General features: G+C 39.7%; 1 protein-coding gene across 1 annotated transcript; it reads right to left on the reverse strand.

Moving 5' to 3' along the window:
• Positions 1 to 1,618: 1,618 nt before the first annotated feature.
• On the reverse strand, positions 1,619 to 17,357 carry LOC124288406 (cholinesterase-like). Its single transcript, XM_046724927.1, has 2 exons — positions 17,137 to 17,357; positions 1,619 to 2,454 (listed from the first exon to the last, which is right to left on the reverse strand). Exons 1-2 carry the CDS (start codon positions 17,217 to 17,219, stop codon positions 1,755 to 1,757), a joined length of 783 nt encoding a protein of 260 aa, XP_046580883.1. The 5' UTR covers positions 17,220 to 17,357; the 3' UTR covers positions 1,619 to 1,754.
• Positions 17,358 to 17,562: the final 205 nt, after the last annotated feature.

Consider the following 17,562-nt stretch of genomic DNA (forward strand, 5'->3'; position numbering starts at 1 on the left):
ATCCAAGTAGATGAGCCACACTGCAGTCAACATGTACCAACAGAATAGTCTGTTAGTCTGCAATACGGCCAAACCAAACGGCCAAACAGGTCAGACAGGTTTTATTCAGTAGTTAAGGCCCAGTGATCAAGGGTACAAATGAAGTTGTTCAATTACAACTATTGCTCACGTGACATGAAATTATTGTTTTACATGTGATTTACGGATGGACATCAAAGGTGTAGATAACTATTATACGAACACACTTGTCCGAGAAGATGATGTATGGCATTTGACGTCTCTGAGTAAATAACGTATACAGCAGTTGACTTGTCGGAGTAGATACCTATTGTACAACACACTTGTCCGAGCAGATGATGTATGACATTTGACGTCTATGAGTAAATAACGTATACAGCAGTTGACTTGTCGGACTAGATAACTATTGTACAACACACTTGTCCGAGCAGATGATGTATGACATTTGACGTGTATGAGTAAATAACGTATACAACAGTTGACTTGTCGGACTAGATAACTATTGTACAACACACTTGTCCGAGCAGATGATGTATGGCATTTGACGTCTCTGAGTAAATAACGTATACAGCAGTTGACTTGCCGGAGTAGATAACTATTGTACAACACACTTGTCCGAGCAGATGATGTATGCCATTGACTCCTCAGAGGAAATAACGTATACAGCAGTTGACTTGTCGGAGTAGATAACTATTGTACAACACACTTGTCCGAGCAGATGATGTATGACATTTGACGTCTCTGAGTAAATAACGTATACAACAGTTGACTTGCCGGAGTGGATAACTATTGTACAACACACTTGTCCGAGCAGATGATGTATGCCAGCTTGACGTCTCTGAGTAAATAACGTATACAGCAGTTGACTTGTCGGAGATATTTTAATAGATAACTATTGTACAACACACTTGTCCGAGCAGATGATGTATGACATTTGACGTCTCACTCACCCTGACTTGGCAAAGTTGGTCCAGTACGTCATCATGGTCCTGCTGAGTTCCATCTCCTCCTCTGTACATCCCAGAGACTTTTCCAGAACCCAACCAAATACAAAGTCAAGCTCGTACCAGTGGGCTGCTCCTATCCACTGTGGATACGGACTAATTGATAGTCGATGATTAAAACTGTACACGTAGGTAGGGTTAGCAGGTGTGTACAATCTGTCAAACTCAAGATGAGGACATTTGAAATCCCTATCCGAAGTCATGTGAGTCAGGACATCAAAGTAGTGGCTGTCCTTTAAAGGAACTTTCTGACTTTCATAAAACAGGTGAAGAGCCTCTTCATATCCTTTACCACTAACAAAGTCATAGGTAAGAAGACTTTCATATTCTGGTTGACTTAAAATTAGTGTTTCGGGTAATCTGGACACGTTTCTCATTTGCTTCAACGCCATTGCCAAAAACAGAGTATTCTCGTCTTCTGTAAACCCATGCAATACACTGGTCTGCTTGATGGATCCGCTGGACAGAAGACTTTTGGGGTCATCAGGAAGGAAGTACCCATCCACAACTGGAATAAATGCTTCTACTACATCAAACAAACCACTAAGCTGAAGGTCTGTCATAGTTTGAGCATCTGCTTTCTTCAAGCACTCATATATGTCTGCGTCAGTTGAAGATGGACATTCAAAGTGATCAGCAATCTTCTTTATTCTCACTGTTGCTGTTTGAGGTATGGTGTATGCCCAAGGGCTATTGGGGGCCCCACTCTGCATGATGACTCTGTCAAACAAGTCACGTGACAGTGGTGACACCAGGTGGTGACTCACGCTGACGCCTCCAGCACTTTCTCCAAATATGGTGACTCGGGATGGATCTCCACCAAAGTTGGCAACATTGTCTTTCACCCACTGTAAGGCCAGTCGTTGGTCCATCAAGCCCATGTTGCCAGGGATGGTGTCTGGCCCGAGGTAGCCTGAACCCTAAAGGCCCCAATCTGTAATTCATTGAAACAACGATGACGTCATTCTCTGCTGCAAGGTATTTTCCTTCATACAGTGGCATTCGTGTAGATCCACTAACAAACCCTCCACCATAGATCCACACCATCACTGCCAGATTGCCACCATTGTCTGACGGTGCCCACACTGTAAGATGAAGGCAGTCTTCACTGTAATCTTCGGGTATCTGTTTGTGAGTCTCATCTGTGTCAAGAGCATCTTTAATTTGGAAGCAAGATGGCGTCGGTTTCTGTGCATCCCTAACTTCCGGTCCCCATGACTCTGAACGTTGTGGGTATTTGAAGCGGAGATCGCCTACAGGAGGCTTGGCGTATGGGATTCCATAGAATACGTCAATGGACTTGCCCAACACTGACAGGCGTTGCCCAAGGACTGGGCCATCTTGAGTTGACACTTTCTGTGTTTTGGCAATATGCAACTCAAGCAACAACGTCACAAGAGTTGCAAATGCAAGTCTCTTTCCTGTCCGCATTCTGAAAAAGCGTAATGATTCTTAGGAAACGTTTAACAGATACAATTGTTCCTTTTCTATTCATGTCCCTAGTTCATCAGTTTCTTTACACAGGAAATGTGATGCTATTCTAAGATGGTAGAATACACGACGATATGTTATGTGCGTAATGCAGAGACAGACTATTGTTCTTGTTTCTGATAATGGTCACTTGAGGACAGTATTGTGAACCATTCTCTGACCCTTATTATCCTTGATATTTGGCATAGCTTGGATGTTTGACCACTGACCGACGAATGAATACTTTGTATTACTGACTTTGTTGCTAACTCTATCACTCTGCTGTGTATATCAATAGTACAGCATCCGTGAAACCCGTTAGAACGGGACCGCCGAAATATAGCTGGAATATTGTTGTTTCAATTTAAAAGCCATGTTAATTTTAGAATGTGATTGCGAAGATGGCCTATATAACACGACATATCTTCGTTGAGTGTTGGTTTCACACTGAATTATTTCGCTTTCAGATTTGTGGGTTAACGTGTTTCAACTTTGAAATGGAGACTACACAATAAGACATAATTTTGTCATTGATGCCTCTATGGTTGGAAATTTCTTTGAAACTTTTGACTAGGACTCGAAAACGAGCAATAAGATATCCGTCGTTAAGATTTATATATATATGTATATGTCAGCAGATATATAACTGTAAGTCCTTGACGTGGACATTATGGATGCTAATATGATGACAATGAGAAGGGGTCTTATTACTTCAGATATTTATACTGAAGGCTGCGTAACAAGGTGTTGGTGGAGAAGGAGAATATAGACATACAGGGAGGCCAGGTGTGGTGACGTGGTAGACATGACGTCACAGTATGTAAAAGAGACGCCTCAGCGGTCAAGAATGTCAAAAGGTTGCTTAATGTTACTGCATATGTTGTATTTGTTTGCCAAGTATTGTGAGTGAGTGAGTTGGATTTTACGCCGCTTTTAGCAATATTTCAGCAATATCACGGCGGGGGACACCAGAAATGGGTTTTACACATTGTACCCATGTGGGGAATCGAACCCGTGTCTTCGGCGTGACGAGCGAACGCTTTAACCACTAGGCTAACTCTAGGCTTACACTCCAACCGTCAAGTATTGTAGCCTAGTGGTTGAGGCGTTCGCCCGTAACGCCGAAGACCGGGGAAGCCCATTTCTGGTGTTCCCCGCCGTGATGTTGCTGGAATATTTTAAAAGCGGCGTAATACTAAATTCACTCACACACTCACTCACTCAAGTATTTCGCCTGAAATATTTTCTGCAAATATTGCATAGACATGTATTTTCGACAACAATTTTCACATGTATAGTACTCCAAATCCAAGCCCAAGGCTTGGTTAAGTACCTGGTCAATAAATGTGTCCTCGAATTTCATTCCTGAGTCTCTTCTGGAGTTCATACTGCCAGTGAGGTGCGATAACGTTCACGGTCACATCATCATACGACCCGTGAAGGTCCGGGATAGAATGAACCTTCAGTAACCCATGCTTGTCGTAAGAGGTGACTAACGGGATCGGGTGGTCAGGCTCATTGACTTGGTTGACACATGTCATCGGTTCCCAATTGCACGGATCGATGCTCATGCTGTTGATCACTGGATTGTCTGGTCCAGACTCGATTATTTACAGACCACAGCCATGTAGTTGGAATATTGCTGAGTGTGGCGTAAAACTAAACTCACTCACTTACTCGATACTGGATTATATCTGCTGGCGTTTCGATACTGATTAATATCTGCCAGTTTTTTTAATCGCAGACTCAGCGTTAAGACAGCACAGAATACGCAATATTGCAAAACTACAATAAAAATTGCAAACTCATAACTGAGCCTCTTCTGGAGTTCACACTGCCAGTGAGGCGCCATAACGTTCACAGTCACATCATCATCATGTCCTTACTGGTACCCATATACTACTGAATGAACAGAAGTACATCCGACCATGTTGTCCTTACTGGTACCCATATACTACTGAATGAAGAAGCCTACATCCGACCATGTTGTCATTACTGGTACCCATATACTACTGAATGAACAGACGTACATCCGACCATGTTGTCCATACTACTACCCATTTACTGCTGAATGAACAGAGGTACATCCGACAATGTTGTCCTTACCGGTACCCATATACTACTGAATGAACAGACGTACATCCAACAATGTTGTCCATACTAGTACCCACTTACTGCTGAATGAAAAGAGGTACATCCGACCATGTTGTCCTTACTGGTAGCCGTATACTACTGAATGAACAGACGTACATCCTACCATGTTGTCCATATTAGTACCCATTTACTACTGAATGAACAGAGGTACATCCGACAATGTTGTCCATATTAGTACCCATTTACTACCGAAAGAACAGAGGTACATCCGACCATGTTGTCCTTACTAGTACCAACTAGCTGCTGAATTAACAGAGGTACATCCGACCATGTTGTCCTTACTAGTACCCATTAGCTGCTGAATGAACAGAGGTACATCCGACAACGTTGTCATTACTGGTACCCATATACTACTGAATGAACAGAGGTACATCCGACCATCTTGTCATTACTGGTACTCATATACTACTGAATGAATAGAGGTACATCCAACAATGTTGTCATTTCTGGTACCCTTACAACAGACGAGCATCCGACCATGTTGTCCTTACTGGTACCCATATACTACTGAATGATTAGACGTACATCCGACCATGTTGTCATTACTGGTACCCATATACTACTGAATGAACAGAAGTACATCCGACCACATTGTCCTTACTGGTACCCATATACTACTGAATTAACAGAAGAACATCCGACCATGTTGTCATTACTGGTACCCATATACTACTGAATGATTAGATGTACATCCGACCATGTTGTCATTACTGGTACCCATATACTACTGAATGAACAGAGGTACATCCGACCATGTTGTCCTTACCGGTACCCATATACTACTGAATGAACAGACGTACATCCGACCATGTTGTCCTTACTGGTACCCATATACTACTGAATGAACAGAAGTACATCCGACCATGTTGTCATTACTGGTACCCATATACTACTGAATGAACAGAGGTACATCCGACCATGTTGTCATTACTAGTACCCATATACTACTGAATGAACAGAGGTACATCCGAACATGTTGTCCTTTCTGGTACCCATATACTACTGAATGAACAGAAGTACATCCGACCATGTTGTCCTTACTTGTACCGATATACTACTGAATGAACAGACGTACATCCGACCATGTTGTCCTTACTGGTACCCATATACTACTGAATTAACAGAAGTACATCCGACCATGTTGTCCTTACTGGTACCCATATACTACTGAATCAACAGAAGTACATCCGACCATGTTGTCACTACTAGTACCCATATACTACTAAATGAACAGAGGTACATCCGACCATGTTGTCATTACCAGTACCGATATACTACTGAATGAACAGAGGTACATTCGAACATGTTGTCCTTACTGGTACCCATATACTACTGAATTAACAGAAGTACATCCGACCATGTTGTCCTTACTGGTACCCATATACTACTGAATTAACAGAAGAACATCCGAACATGTTGTCCTTACTGGTACCCATATACTACTGAATGATTAGACGTACATCCGACCATGTTGTCATTACTGGTACCCATATACTACTGAATGAACAGAGGTACATCCGACCATGTTGTCCTTACTGGTACCCATATACTACTGAATGAACAGATGTACATTCGACCATGTTGTCCTTACTAGTACCCATATACTACTGAATGAACAGAGGTACATCCGAACATGTTGTCATTGATAGTACCCATATACTACTGAATGAACAGACGTACATCCGACCATGTTGTCATTACTAGTACCCATATACTACTGAATGAACAGAGGTACATCCGACCATGTTGTCATTACTAGTACCCATATACTACTGAATGAACAGACGTACATCCGACCATGTTGTCCTTACTGGTACCCATATACTACTGAATGAACAGAGGTACATCCGACCATGTTGTCCTTACTAGTACCCATATACTACTGAATGAACAGAGGTACATCCGACCATGTTGTCCTTACTAGTACCCATATGCTACTGAATGAACAGAGGTACATCCGACCATGTTGTCATTACTAGTACCCATATACTACTGAATGAACAGAGGTACATCCGACCATGTTGTCCTTACTAGTACCCATATACTACTGAATGAACAGAGGTACATCCGACCATGTTGTCATTACTGGTACCCATATACTACTGAATGAACAGAGGTACATCCGACCATGTTGTCATTACTGGTACCCATATCCTACTGAATGAACAGAGGTACATCCGACCATGTTGTCATTACTGGTACCCATTTGCTGCTGAATAAACAGAGGTACAACCGACCATGTTGTCATTTCTAGTACCCATATACTACTGAATTAACAGAAGAACATCCGACCATGTTGTCCTTACTGTACCCATATACTACTGAATGATTAGACGTACATCCGACCATGTTGTCATTACTGGTACCCCTATACTACTGAATGAACAGAAGTACATCCGACCACATTGTCCTTACTGGTACCCATATACTACTGAATTAACAGAAGAACATCCTACCTTGTTGTCCTTACTGGTACCCATATACTACTGAATGATTAGATGTACATCCGACCATGTTGTCATTACTGGTACCCATATACTACTGAATGAACAGAGGTACATCCGACCATGTTGTCCATATTAGTACCCACTAGCTGCTGAATGAACAGAAGTACATCCGACCATGTTGTCCTTTCTTGTACCCATATACTACTGAATGAACAGACGTACATCCGACCACGTTGTCCTTACTGGTACGCATATACTACTGAATTAACAGAAGTACATCCGACCATGTTGTCCTTACTGGTACCCATATACTACTGAATCAACAGAAGTACATCCGACCATGTTGTCACTACTAGTACCCATATACTACTGAATGAACAGAGGTACATTCGAACATGTTGTCCTTACTGGTTCCCATATACTACTGAATTAACAGAAGTACATCCGACCATGTTGTCCTTACTGGTACCCATATACTACTGAATTAACAGAAGAACATCCGAACATGTTGTCCTTACTGGTACCCATATACTACTGAATGATTAGACGTACATCCGACCATGTTGTCATTACTAGTACCCATATACTACTGAATGAACAGAGGTACATCCGACCATGTTGTCCTTACTGGTACCCATATACTACTGAATGAACAGATGTACATTCGACCATGTTGTCCTTACTAGTACCCATATACTACTGAATGAACAGAGGTACATCCGAACATGTTGTCATTGATAGTACCCATATACTACTGAATGAACAGACGTACATCCAACCATGTTGTCCTTACTAGTACCCATATACTACTGAATGAACAGAGGTACATCCGACCATGTTGTCGTTACTAGTACCCATATACTACTGAATGAACAGACGTACATCCGACAATGTTGTCCTTACTAGTACCCATATACTACTGAATTAACTGAAGTACATCCGAACATGTTGTCCTTACTGGTACCCATAGACTACTGAATGAACAGAAGTACATCCGACCATGTCCTTACTGGTACCCATATACTACTGAATGAACAGAGGTACATCCGACCATGTTGTCCTTACTAGTACCCATTTGCTGCAGAATGAACAGAGGTACTTCCGACCATGGTGTCATTACTAGTACCCATATACTACTGAATGAAGACAGGTACATCCGACCATGTTGTCCTTACTAGTACCCATATACTACTGAATCAATAGAGGTACATCCGACCATGTTGTCATTACTGGTACCCACATACTACTGAATGAACAGAGGTACATCCGAGTATGTTGTCCTCACTAGTACCCATATCCTACTGAATGAACAGAGGTACATCCGACCATGTTGTCATTACTGGTACCCATTTGCTGCTGAATAAACAGAGGTACAACCGACCATGTTGTCATTTCTAGTACCCATATACTACTGAATTAACAGAAGTACATCCGACCATGTTGTCCTTACTGGTACCCATATACTACTGAATGAACAGAGGTACATCCGACCATGTTGTCCTTACTGGTACCCATATACTACTGAATGAACAGACGTACATCCGACCATGTTGTCATTACTGGTACCCATATACTACTGAATGAACAGAGGTACATCCGACCATGTTGTCCTTTGTCCTGAATACCGGTACATCCGATATACTACATATACTATGAACAGACGTACATCCGACCATGTTGTCCTTACTGGTACCCATATACTACTGAATGAACAGAGGTACATCCGACCATGTTGTCATTACTGGTACCCATATACTACTGAATGAACAGAGGTACATCCGACCATGTTGTCCTTACTGGTACCCATATACTACTGAATGAACAGAGGTACATTCGACCATGTTGTCCTTACTAGTACCCATATACTACTGAATGAACAGAGGTACATCCGAACATGTTGTCATTGATAGTACCCATATACTACTGAATGAACAGACGTACATCCGACCATGTTGTCATTACTAGTACCCATATACTACTGAATGAACAGAGGTACATCCGACCATGTTGTCCTTACTAGTACCCATATACTACTGAATGAACAGACGTACATCCGACAATGTTGTCGTTACTAGTACCCATATACTACTGAATTAACTGAAGTACATCCGAACATGTTGTCCTTACTGGTACCCATAGACTACTAAATGAACAGAAGTACATCCGACCATGTCCTTAGTGGTACCCATATACTACTGAATGAACAGAGGTACATCCGACCATGTTGTCCTTACTAGTACCCATTTGCTGCAGAATGAACAGAGGTACTTCCGACCATGGTGTCATTACTGGCACCCATGTACTACTGAATGAACAGAGGTACATTGACACGGATATTTCAAGAAAGTTCATGGGAATGTGTAGCTGTAAACGTTCATTGTAACACGAGTAATTGCTTGTAAACAACATGAAGGTCTCCGAGTGAGTTATAGATTATTTACTGGCCTGTTTGTGTTCAAGCATATTCGGTCTCTGTCCTCAAAGATAAACTGTTGGGTTTTAGATAGGTTCTATATGTCCGACCACCGTATGCTTCAGTGGTACTTCATGTACAGAATGCTATTTTTACCACACAGGGCTGACTCTGTTGTGTTGTAGACACTGCACTACATGTGTAAACAAGATAAAGGGGTTAGTGAGTGGCAGTCCTAGTTGTATGCATTTACCTGTAGCCTCTCTCCTCACAGATAACCTGTTGTGGTTTTGAGCAATAACGCCACTGATTACTATAATTCGGACAGTCGTATACTTCAATGGTAAAACAGAAGGACACTTTATACCACACTCACCTTATACCTGACTCTCCAGGTGTGCACCGGACACTGGCTGTGTACACAAAAACACGCTGTCAAACTCGGACCCACGGGACCAGACCTACTATCCCGGGGATCTGAATGGTTAAGCGCGATTGCTTGTGTCAGCAGTTTGACAGGTCCCGTCAACCCCGACCTTTGGATGAGTGACAAAACAAACTAAACTAATCGGTTTGCAGGGTGAAGGTCGACAAGTTCCAGACAATGGGTAGCGAATGTTTTTTCAATGGTGCGGTAAATGCTAAAATGTTCACCGGAAAATAACTGAACAAGGATCACGCTGTAAATAGCATGCAGGTTTATGGAAGAAAGTGAATAACTGACTGCTAATGAAGGAAATGAACTATACTCACTCACTGAACCCTCTGGTTCACATGTCAACCCGCTGGTATACTTATCATATTTCGGTGCCGGAGTGAGACACATTTTACATTTTGTAGGAAACCAGTCTCTTAATCTCTCAAAACAACACCGTTGTCAAAACATCAAAAATCAAAGGATTTTTACCTCGACCCAAAGGATTAGTATAGGTTAATCACTCTTACAAGGTATAGGTATTTGATGTTGAAACAGAATGTCATTTTCATGACACACTTACCTTACACCCGACTCGTATAGTGTGTTCCAGATACTGCAATAAGTGTGTTCACATAGACACGCCGGTATATACCGGTGATATCTCACATGATGACCTAATTTCTGTGACATTTACAGGTTTCAATAGTTACGTCCCCTGGTGAGAAGACAGCAGGCACACCAGTTCTGAAGACAACTGTGTCATATGCCAAAATAAGTGATCAAATTAAAAAACTTTTCTTAAGGATAACGTCAACATACACCCTAGACACTGTAATATCCGCCATGTCACCTGCAGTAGACGAAGGTATCGAAGCTATTCAGTTATACATAACGTCAACATACACCCTAGACACTGTAGTATCCGCCATGTCACCTGCAGTAGACGAAGGTATCGAAGCTATTCAGTTATACATAACGTCAACATACACCCTAGACACTGTAGTATCCGCCATGTCACCTGCAGTAGACGAAGGTATCGAAGCTATTCAGTTATACATAACGTCAACATACACCCTAGACACTGTAGTATCCGCAATGTCACCTGCAGTAGACGAAGGTATCGAAGCTATTCAGTTATACATAACGTCAACATACACCCTAGACACTGTAGTATCCATGTCACCTGCAGTAGACGAAGGTATCGAAGCTATTCAGTTATACATGACGTCAACATACACCTAGACACCCTAGACGAAGGTATCGAAGCTAGTAGACGATACATGCTATTCAGTTATACATAACGTCAACATACACCCTAGACACTGTAGTATATAGACGAAGGTATCGAAGCTATTCAGTTATACATGACGTCAACATACACCCTAGACATGTATCACCATGCAGTAGACGAAGGTATCGAAGCTATTCAGTTATACATAACGTCAACATACACCCTAGACAATGTAGTATCCGCCATGTCACCTGCAGTAGACGAAGGTATCGAAGCTATTCAGTTATACATAACGTCAACATACACCCTAGACAATGTAGTATCCGCCATGTCACCTGCAGTAGACGAAGGTATCGAAGCTATTCAGTTATACATAACGTCAACATCACGAGGGAACCTACTTGTCCTAGTTAACAGTCTTCTACTTGTAGTTGATTATCAATGAATTAACTGTAAAACATGATGAATTATTTTAGTATGATGCAACGCGATTGCATACGACGTAACTGCAGTGAAGACTGAATAGGATTGCCGTTGTTTCATATTTTCTGGGCCTGGGTTTTATTGACAGAAGGTATATTCATATGCTGACAGTGTGGCACACTAATGTGGGCTTATTCGATTAAAATTTCTACTTAAAAAATAATGATAAGGATTGACTGCATATTCTTCTAGGTATGGAGGCGATGGGGTAGTATGGAAGCGTTCGCTCGGCACGCCGCAGAACCGATTCCCACATGGGTACACGTTTCTAGTGTTCCCTGCCTTGATATTGCTGGAATATTGCTAAAAGCGGCGGAAAAACAAACTCACTCACTGAGGTATGAATCTAAAAACCTTTGCACGTCGGTTTTTAGAGTTTGCACTCGGTATTTAGATTTATACCTCAATGAACCGAAAAATAACACAGTCAATCCTCATTAAAGTGTTTAATTAGAACGAATTAATTAAGATATACAGGATACTTAACGACTTTCCGTGTAATACCATTTTTAATAAACGAGCTAATGATGTGATATCAAACGAGCTAAATCTTTCACGAGTTTAATAAAAATGGTATTTCATGGAAGCGAGTTTAGTATTCTGTTTATTACTCTCCAACACAAACTGATAGAAACTGCCTACGAAGTGTGATGACTCTCAACTTTCCACGAGTCAAGCCAGGTCTTATACCATTGTGACGTCATAACTGTAAACCATTATGACGTCATACGTCTAGTGGTATTACATACATTTAGCGGTAATATTGTTGTTGTAAAAATATTACACTGCAGTATCATTCACGGGCGAGTAATAATTAGAAGATAAAGCTACTCTGTTTTCAATTTTGCGGTCCTTTATCGTTGATTTAAGACCGCTAAATGTAATTTTAAAACCGAACGCGTTATATGGGATAGAATTGTCAGCATTGGACGAACTGCTGGTATTGACATCACGAGGCCACGAGTTACTGGATCTCAATGACATCGTTCCAATGCTGTTACCCATCTAATGACTGTCAGTGATTACTGCAGGATCAATGTGTTTAAAGCATTTATAGATCATGTACTCACAGAACACAAGGTTTGACTATTCTCACGAGTCAATCATAGCCGCACAGAATCTCACCAGTCAATCATAGCCGCACAGAATCTCACCAGTCAATCATAGCTGCACAGAATCTCATCCCAAGCTACCATGATCGATTACTGACTGACTGAGTTTGGTTTTACGCCGCTTTAAGCAATATTCCAGCAACATCACGGCGGGGGACACCAGAAATGGGCTTCACACATTGTACCCATGTGGGGATTCGAACCCGGGTCTTCGGCGTGACGAGCCAACGCTTTAACCATTAGGCTACCCCACTGCCCCCCATTATCGATTAGATGAAGAGTGCATTTCCTTTATCTTGTCTTACTATGATAAGCTTCTCACCTATGCTGTTGTGAGCACGTTTGAGGCAAAGGTTGAAAAGGTGGATGAGAATGTTTGCCCTGAGATCTGAATAGGGAATAACTACAGCAGCAGAGCAGAAATTCAAATGCAGCTAAAAATGAATATTAGAGTCAAAATCATTTTTGATATTCCCCTGGAACTGTGAATGAGCTTATTTCACAGTTGGTCATAAATAAAACAATCTTCTTTCTGACTTTCTTATCTGGGTAAGTTGCAATGAGTAAACTGAGTGAGTGAGTAATATTGAACAAACCTGAACATGTCATGTATATCATGTATTGTATATCAATACTTAAACTGAACATATCATGTACATCATGTATTGAATATTAATACTTCAACTGAACATACCATGGTTATCATGTATTGTATATTAATACTTCAACTGAACATATCATGTATATCATGTTTTGTATATTTATACTTAAACTGAACACATCATGTATGTCATGTATTGTATATTAATACTTAAACTGAACACATCATGTATGTCATGTATTGTATATTAATACTTAAACTGAACACATCATGTATATCATGTATTGTATATTAATACTTAAACTGAACATATCATGTATATCATGTATTGTATATTAATACTTAAACTGAACATATCATGTACATCATGTATTGTATATTAATACTTAAACTGAACATATCATGTATATCATGTATTGTATATTAATACTTAAACTGAACATATCATGTATATCATGTATTGTATATCAATACTTAAACTGAACATATCATGTACATCATGTATTGAATATTAATACTTCAACTGAACATACCATGGTTATCATGTATTGTATATTAATACTTCAACTGAACATATCATGTATATCATGTTTTGTATATTTATACTTAAACTGAACACATCATGTATGTCATGTATTGTATATTAATACTTAAACTGAACACATCATGTATATCATGTATTGTATATTAATACTTAAACTGAACATATCATGTATATCATGTATTGTATATTAATACTTAAACTGAACATATCATGTATATCATGTATTGTATATTAATACTTAAACTGAACATATCATGTATATCATGTATTGTATATTAATACTTAAAATGAACACTGCATGTATATCATGTATTGTATATTAATACTTAAACTGAACACATCATATATATCATGTATTGTATATTAATACTTAAACTGAACAGATCATGTATATCATGTATTGTATATTAATACTTAAACTGAACATATCATGTATATCATGTATTGTATATTAATACTTAAACTGAACATATCATATATATCATGTATTGTATATTAATACTTAAACTGAACAGATCATGTATATCATGTATTGTATATTAATACTTTAACTGAACATATCATGTATATCATGTAATGTATATTAATACTTAAACTGAACAGAACATGTATATCATGTATTGTATATTAATATTTAAACTGAACATATCATGTATATCATGTATTGTATATTAATACTTAAACTGAACACATCATATATATCATGTATTGTATATTAATACTTAAACTGAACATATCATGTATATCATGTATTGTATATTAATACTTAAAATGAACACTGCATGTATATCATGTATTGTATATTAATACTTAAAATGAACACATCATATATATCATGTATTGTATATGAATACTTAAACTGAACAGATCATGTATATCATGTATTGTATATTAATACTTTAACTGAACATATCATGTATATCATGTAATGTATATTAATACTTAAACTGAACAGATCATGTATATCATGTAATGTATATTAATACTTAAACTGAACAAAACAGTTGTTTTTTTGCATATATACAGATTTGTCTATACATATTTATAAGGTTTAGTTCAGAACATTATGTACAGATGCTATAATTTGAAACAAAGAAACTATTTTTACTATCTATGTTATTATGACACATCCTATGCTAACTGACGATTATTGTGATTATCAACAGGGCACAGCAGATATCATTGTCAAGGGTCGCTGAAAAGTTAAGTGCAAGTTTCCTCCATACGTCGTTAATCCATTGTCTGTTTCCATTCAGTCATCTGGTTAAAAACATTTGATCTATGACCTATCTAGAGTTAACAATTATGTTCAGAAAAAGAGTGTCGAGTGTGAAGATTGGAAAGTGGCTCGTCAGTACTTAAACATGAATGATGGCTTATTAAATTCGATATACACTCGGCCTATCACCACATCGATATATGTGATGATCACACAAATTATCTCGGTTTTTCATGGAAAGATTCGTCAGGGGAGACTTACTATTACAAGTTCTTGGTTATGACTTTGGGGTTTACATCTGCTCCATATGTATTCACTAAAGTTATGCGTCAGCTTGTTTAGAAATGGCGGTATGAGGGCAAGAAAGCAGTAACATTTTTAGACGACAGTATTTTAAATGTGTCCTGTGCTAATAAAGCCAATTCTACAGGTGAAAGACGATTTGATTCGGGTCCGGCTTTGTCCCTAAAGCTGAAACGTCGTTATGGTCGCCCTCACAGCCTCTTGAGTGGTTAGGATTCCATATCAACACTGTTTCGATGGTATTGTCTATTCCAAAGAGAAACTATTTCTGGTGTCCCCCGCAGTTATATTGCTGGAATATTGCCAAAAGCGGCGTAAAAGTAAGCTCACTCACTCACTCCACAGAGAAAGGTGGATAAGTTAACTTCAGATCGTCAGTATCTACTAATGCATAAGCATAGATATCAGAGTGTTAGGTCAGTGGCCTCAGTCGTTGGGCAGGTAGTATCAATGAAGATGGTGACAGGCCCAATTGTTCAACTGATGAATCGATTGCTCATATGGATATCATATCCGTGTCATCTTGGAACAGTGAAGTGAAGCTATCCTCTCAAAGCGTTGATCAATTGAGATTTTGGTTGACAGATATTAATGCTTACCCAAGTACTGTGCTAAAGACCCAATCTGTTGCAACGCGAGTTGCGTACAGTGATGCGAATGGTTCTGGTTTTGGGGGCTATTGTGCGCAGTTTGGTCAGGCTATATCTCATGGTCAGTGGTCAGATGAGGAAACTAAGTCGAGTTCTACTTGGAGAAATTTCAGGCGGTGCACCTTGCGTTGAAATATCCCTCAACTGTCTTCACACAAAGTTATGGAGCTAACAGATACCAAGAACATTACGTCAATTAGGAGATGTTTATCGACATTGTAAACACAAACGTAAACCAAAAGGTTCACACACGTTTTTTGTGTCTGCACTCATTGACATCGAGTACGGGTACAGCAGTGAAATGTCATCAGCCGGCCGTTTCGGTAAATCTGATGTTGATGATAAGGAATCTTGTCTAACCGTTGCTGACTTAGAACGAAGTACAAATGCGAAAAGTTTGTCTGACCCGTATGGTGACTTGGTAGACATGACGTCACTGAATGTAAAGGAACGCACCAGCGGTCAAGATTGTCAAATGATTGATAAATAATCTTATGACCCCTTTAGTGGATTAATCTGCCATCAATTTTCATTCTTCGGAATATTGAACTTGGTTTACAGGCACATGACAATCTATTCCCTACTGGTACCCTTGTATTGCGGAATGAACAGAGGTACATCCGAACGTATTTATCCATTGGTAACGTTGACTCGAACTCAAACAACACCATGCAATTAAAACACAGCATGAAGGAGCAACTGCCTCTTTAACAGGAACAATCGCTTGTAAACAATTTGCAACATCAAGCTTTCTGGGTGAGAGCAGGTAATATACAGGCCTATTTGTATGCAAGCATATGCAACCGAAATCCAAAAAACATAAACTGCTAGAGTAACAACACTGCCAGTCTTTACCTATATTTCGACCACAATATACGTCAATGGTATTTGATGGAAAATAATGTCATTTTTCATTACACACTCACCTTGTACCTGACTCTACAGTTGTACTGTGCACACTACACTGGGGTGTACACATAGACGCTGTTACATTACCTATAGTTCGACAACAGTATACGTCAATGGTATTTAATGGAAAACAGAATGTCATTTTTCATCACACACTCACCTTATACCTGACTCTACAGTTGTACTATGGACACTGCACTGGGGTGTACACACAGACGCTGTTACACCAGTGATATCTCGCATCGTGACCTGGTTAGTGTGACATGCAAAATCTCAGTTACAGGTGAGTCCGGAACGTCTGTTAATTTGAGAAGCGAATGGTTTTAGAGTGAGTGAGTCAGTGCGTGCATAAGTGATTGAGTGTTGTACAACAGTATTGTACTTTCATCACGAGAGTCCATCACCCACTCACTCACTCCTTTCCTGGCTGCCTCAAGTGAATGGTTTTAGAGTGAGTGAGGCAATGTGTGCATAAGTGAGTGAATGAGTAACAGCCCAAAGTCACTCTCTCATTCACTCATTTATTCACTCAACCACTCACTCACACCACTCACTCAGTGAACCACTCACTCACTCAACCAGCCAC

This window comes from Haliotis rubra, unplaced genomic scaffold (genome assembly GCF_003918875.1).
Source record: "Haliotis rubra isolate DU_JTF1 unplaced genomic scaffold, ASM391887v1 Scf417, whole genome shotgun sequence".
Classification (NCBI taxonomy): domain Eukaryota; kingdom Metazoa; phylum Mollusca; class Gastropoda; order Lepetellida; family Haliotidae; genus Haliotis; species Haliotis rubra.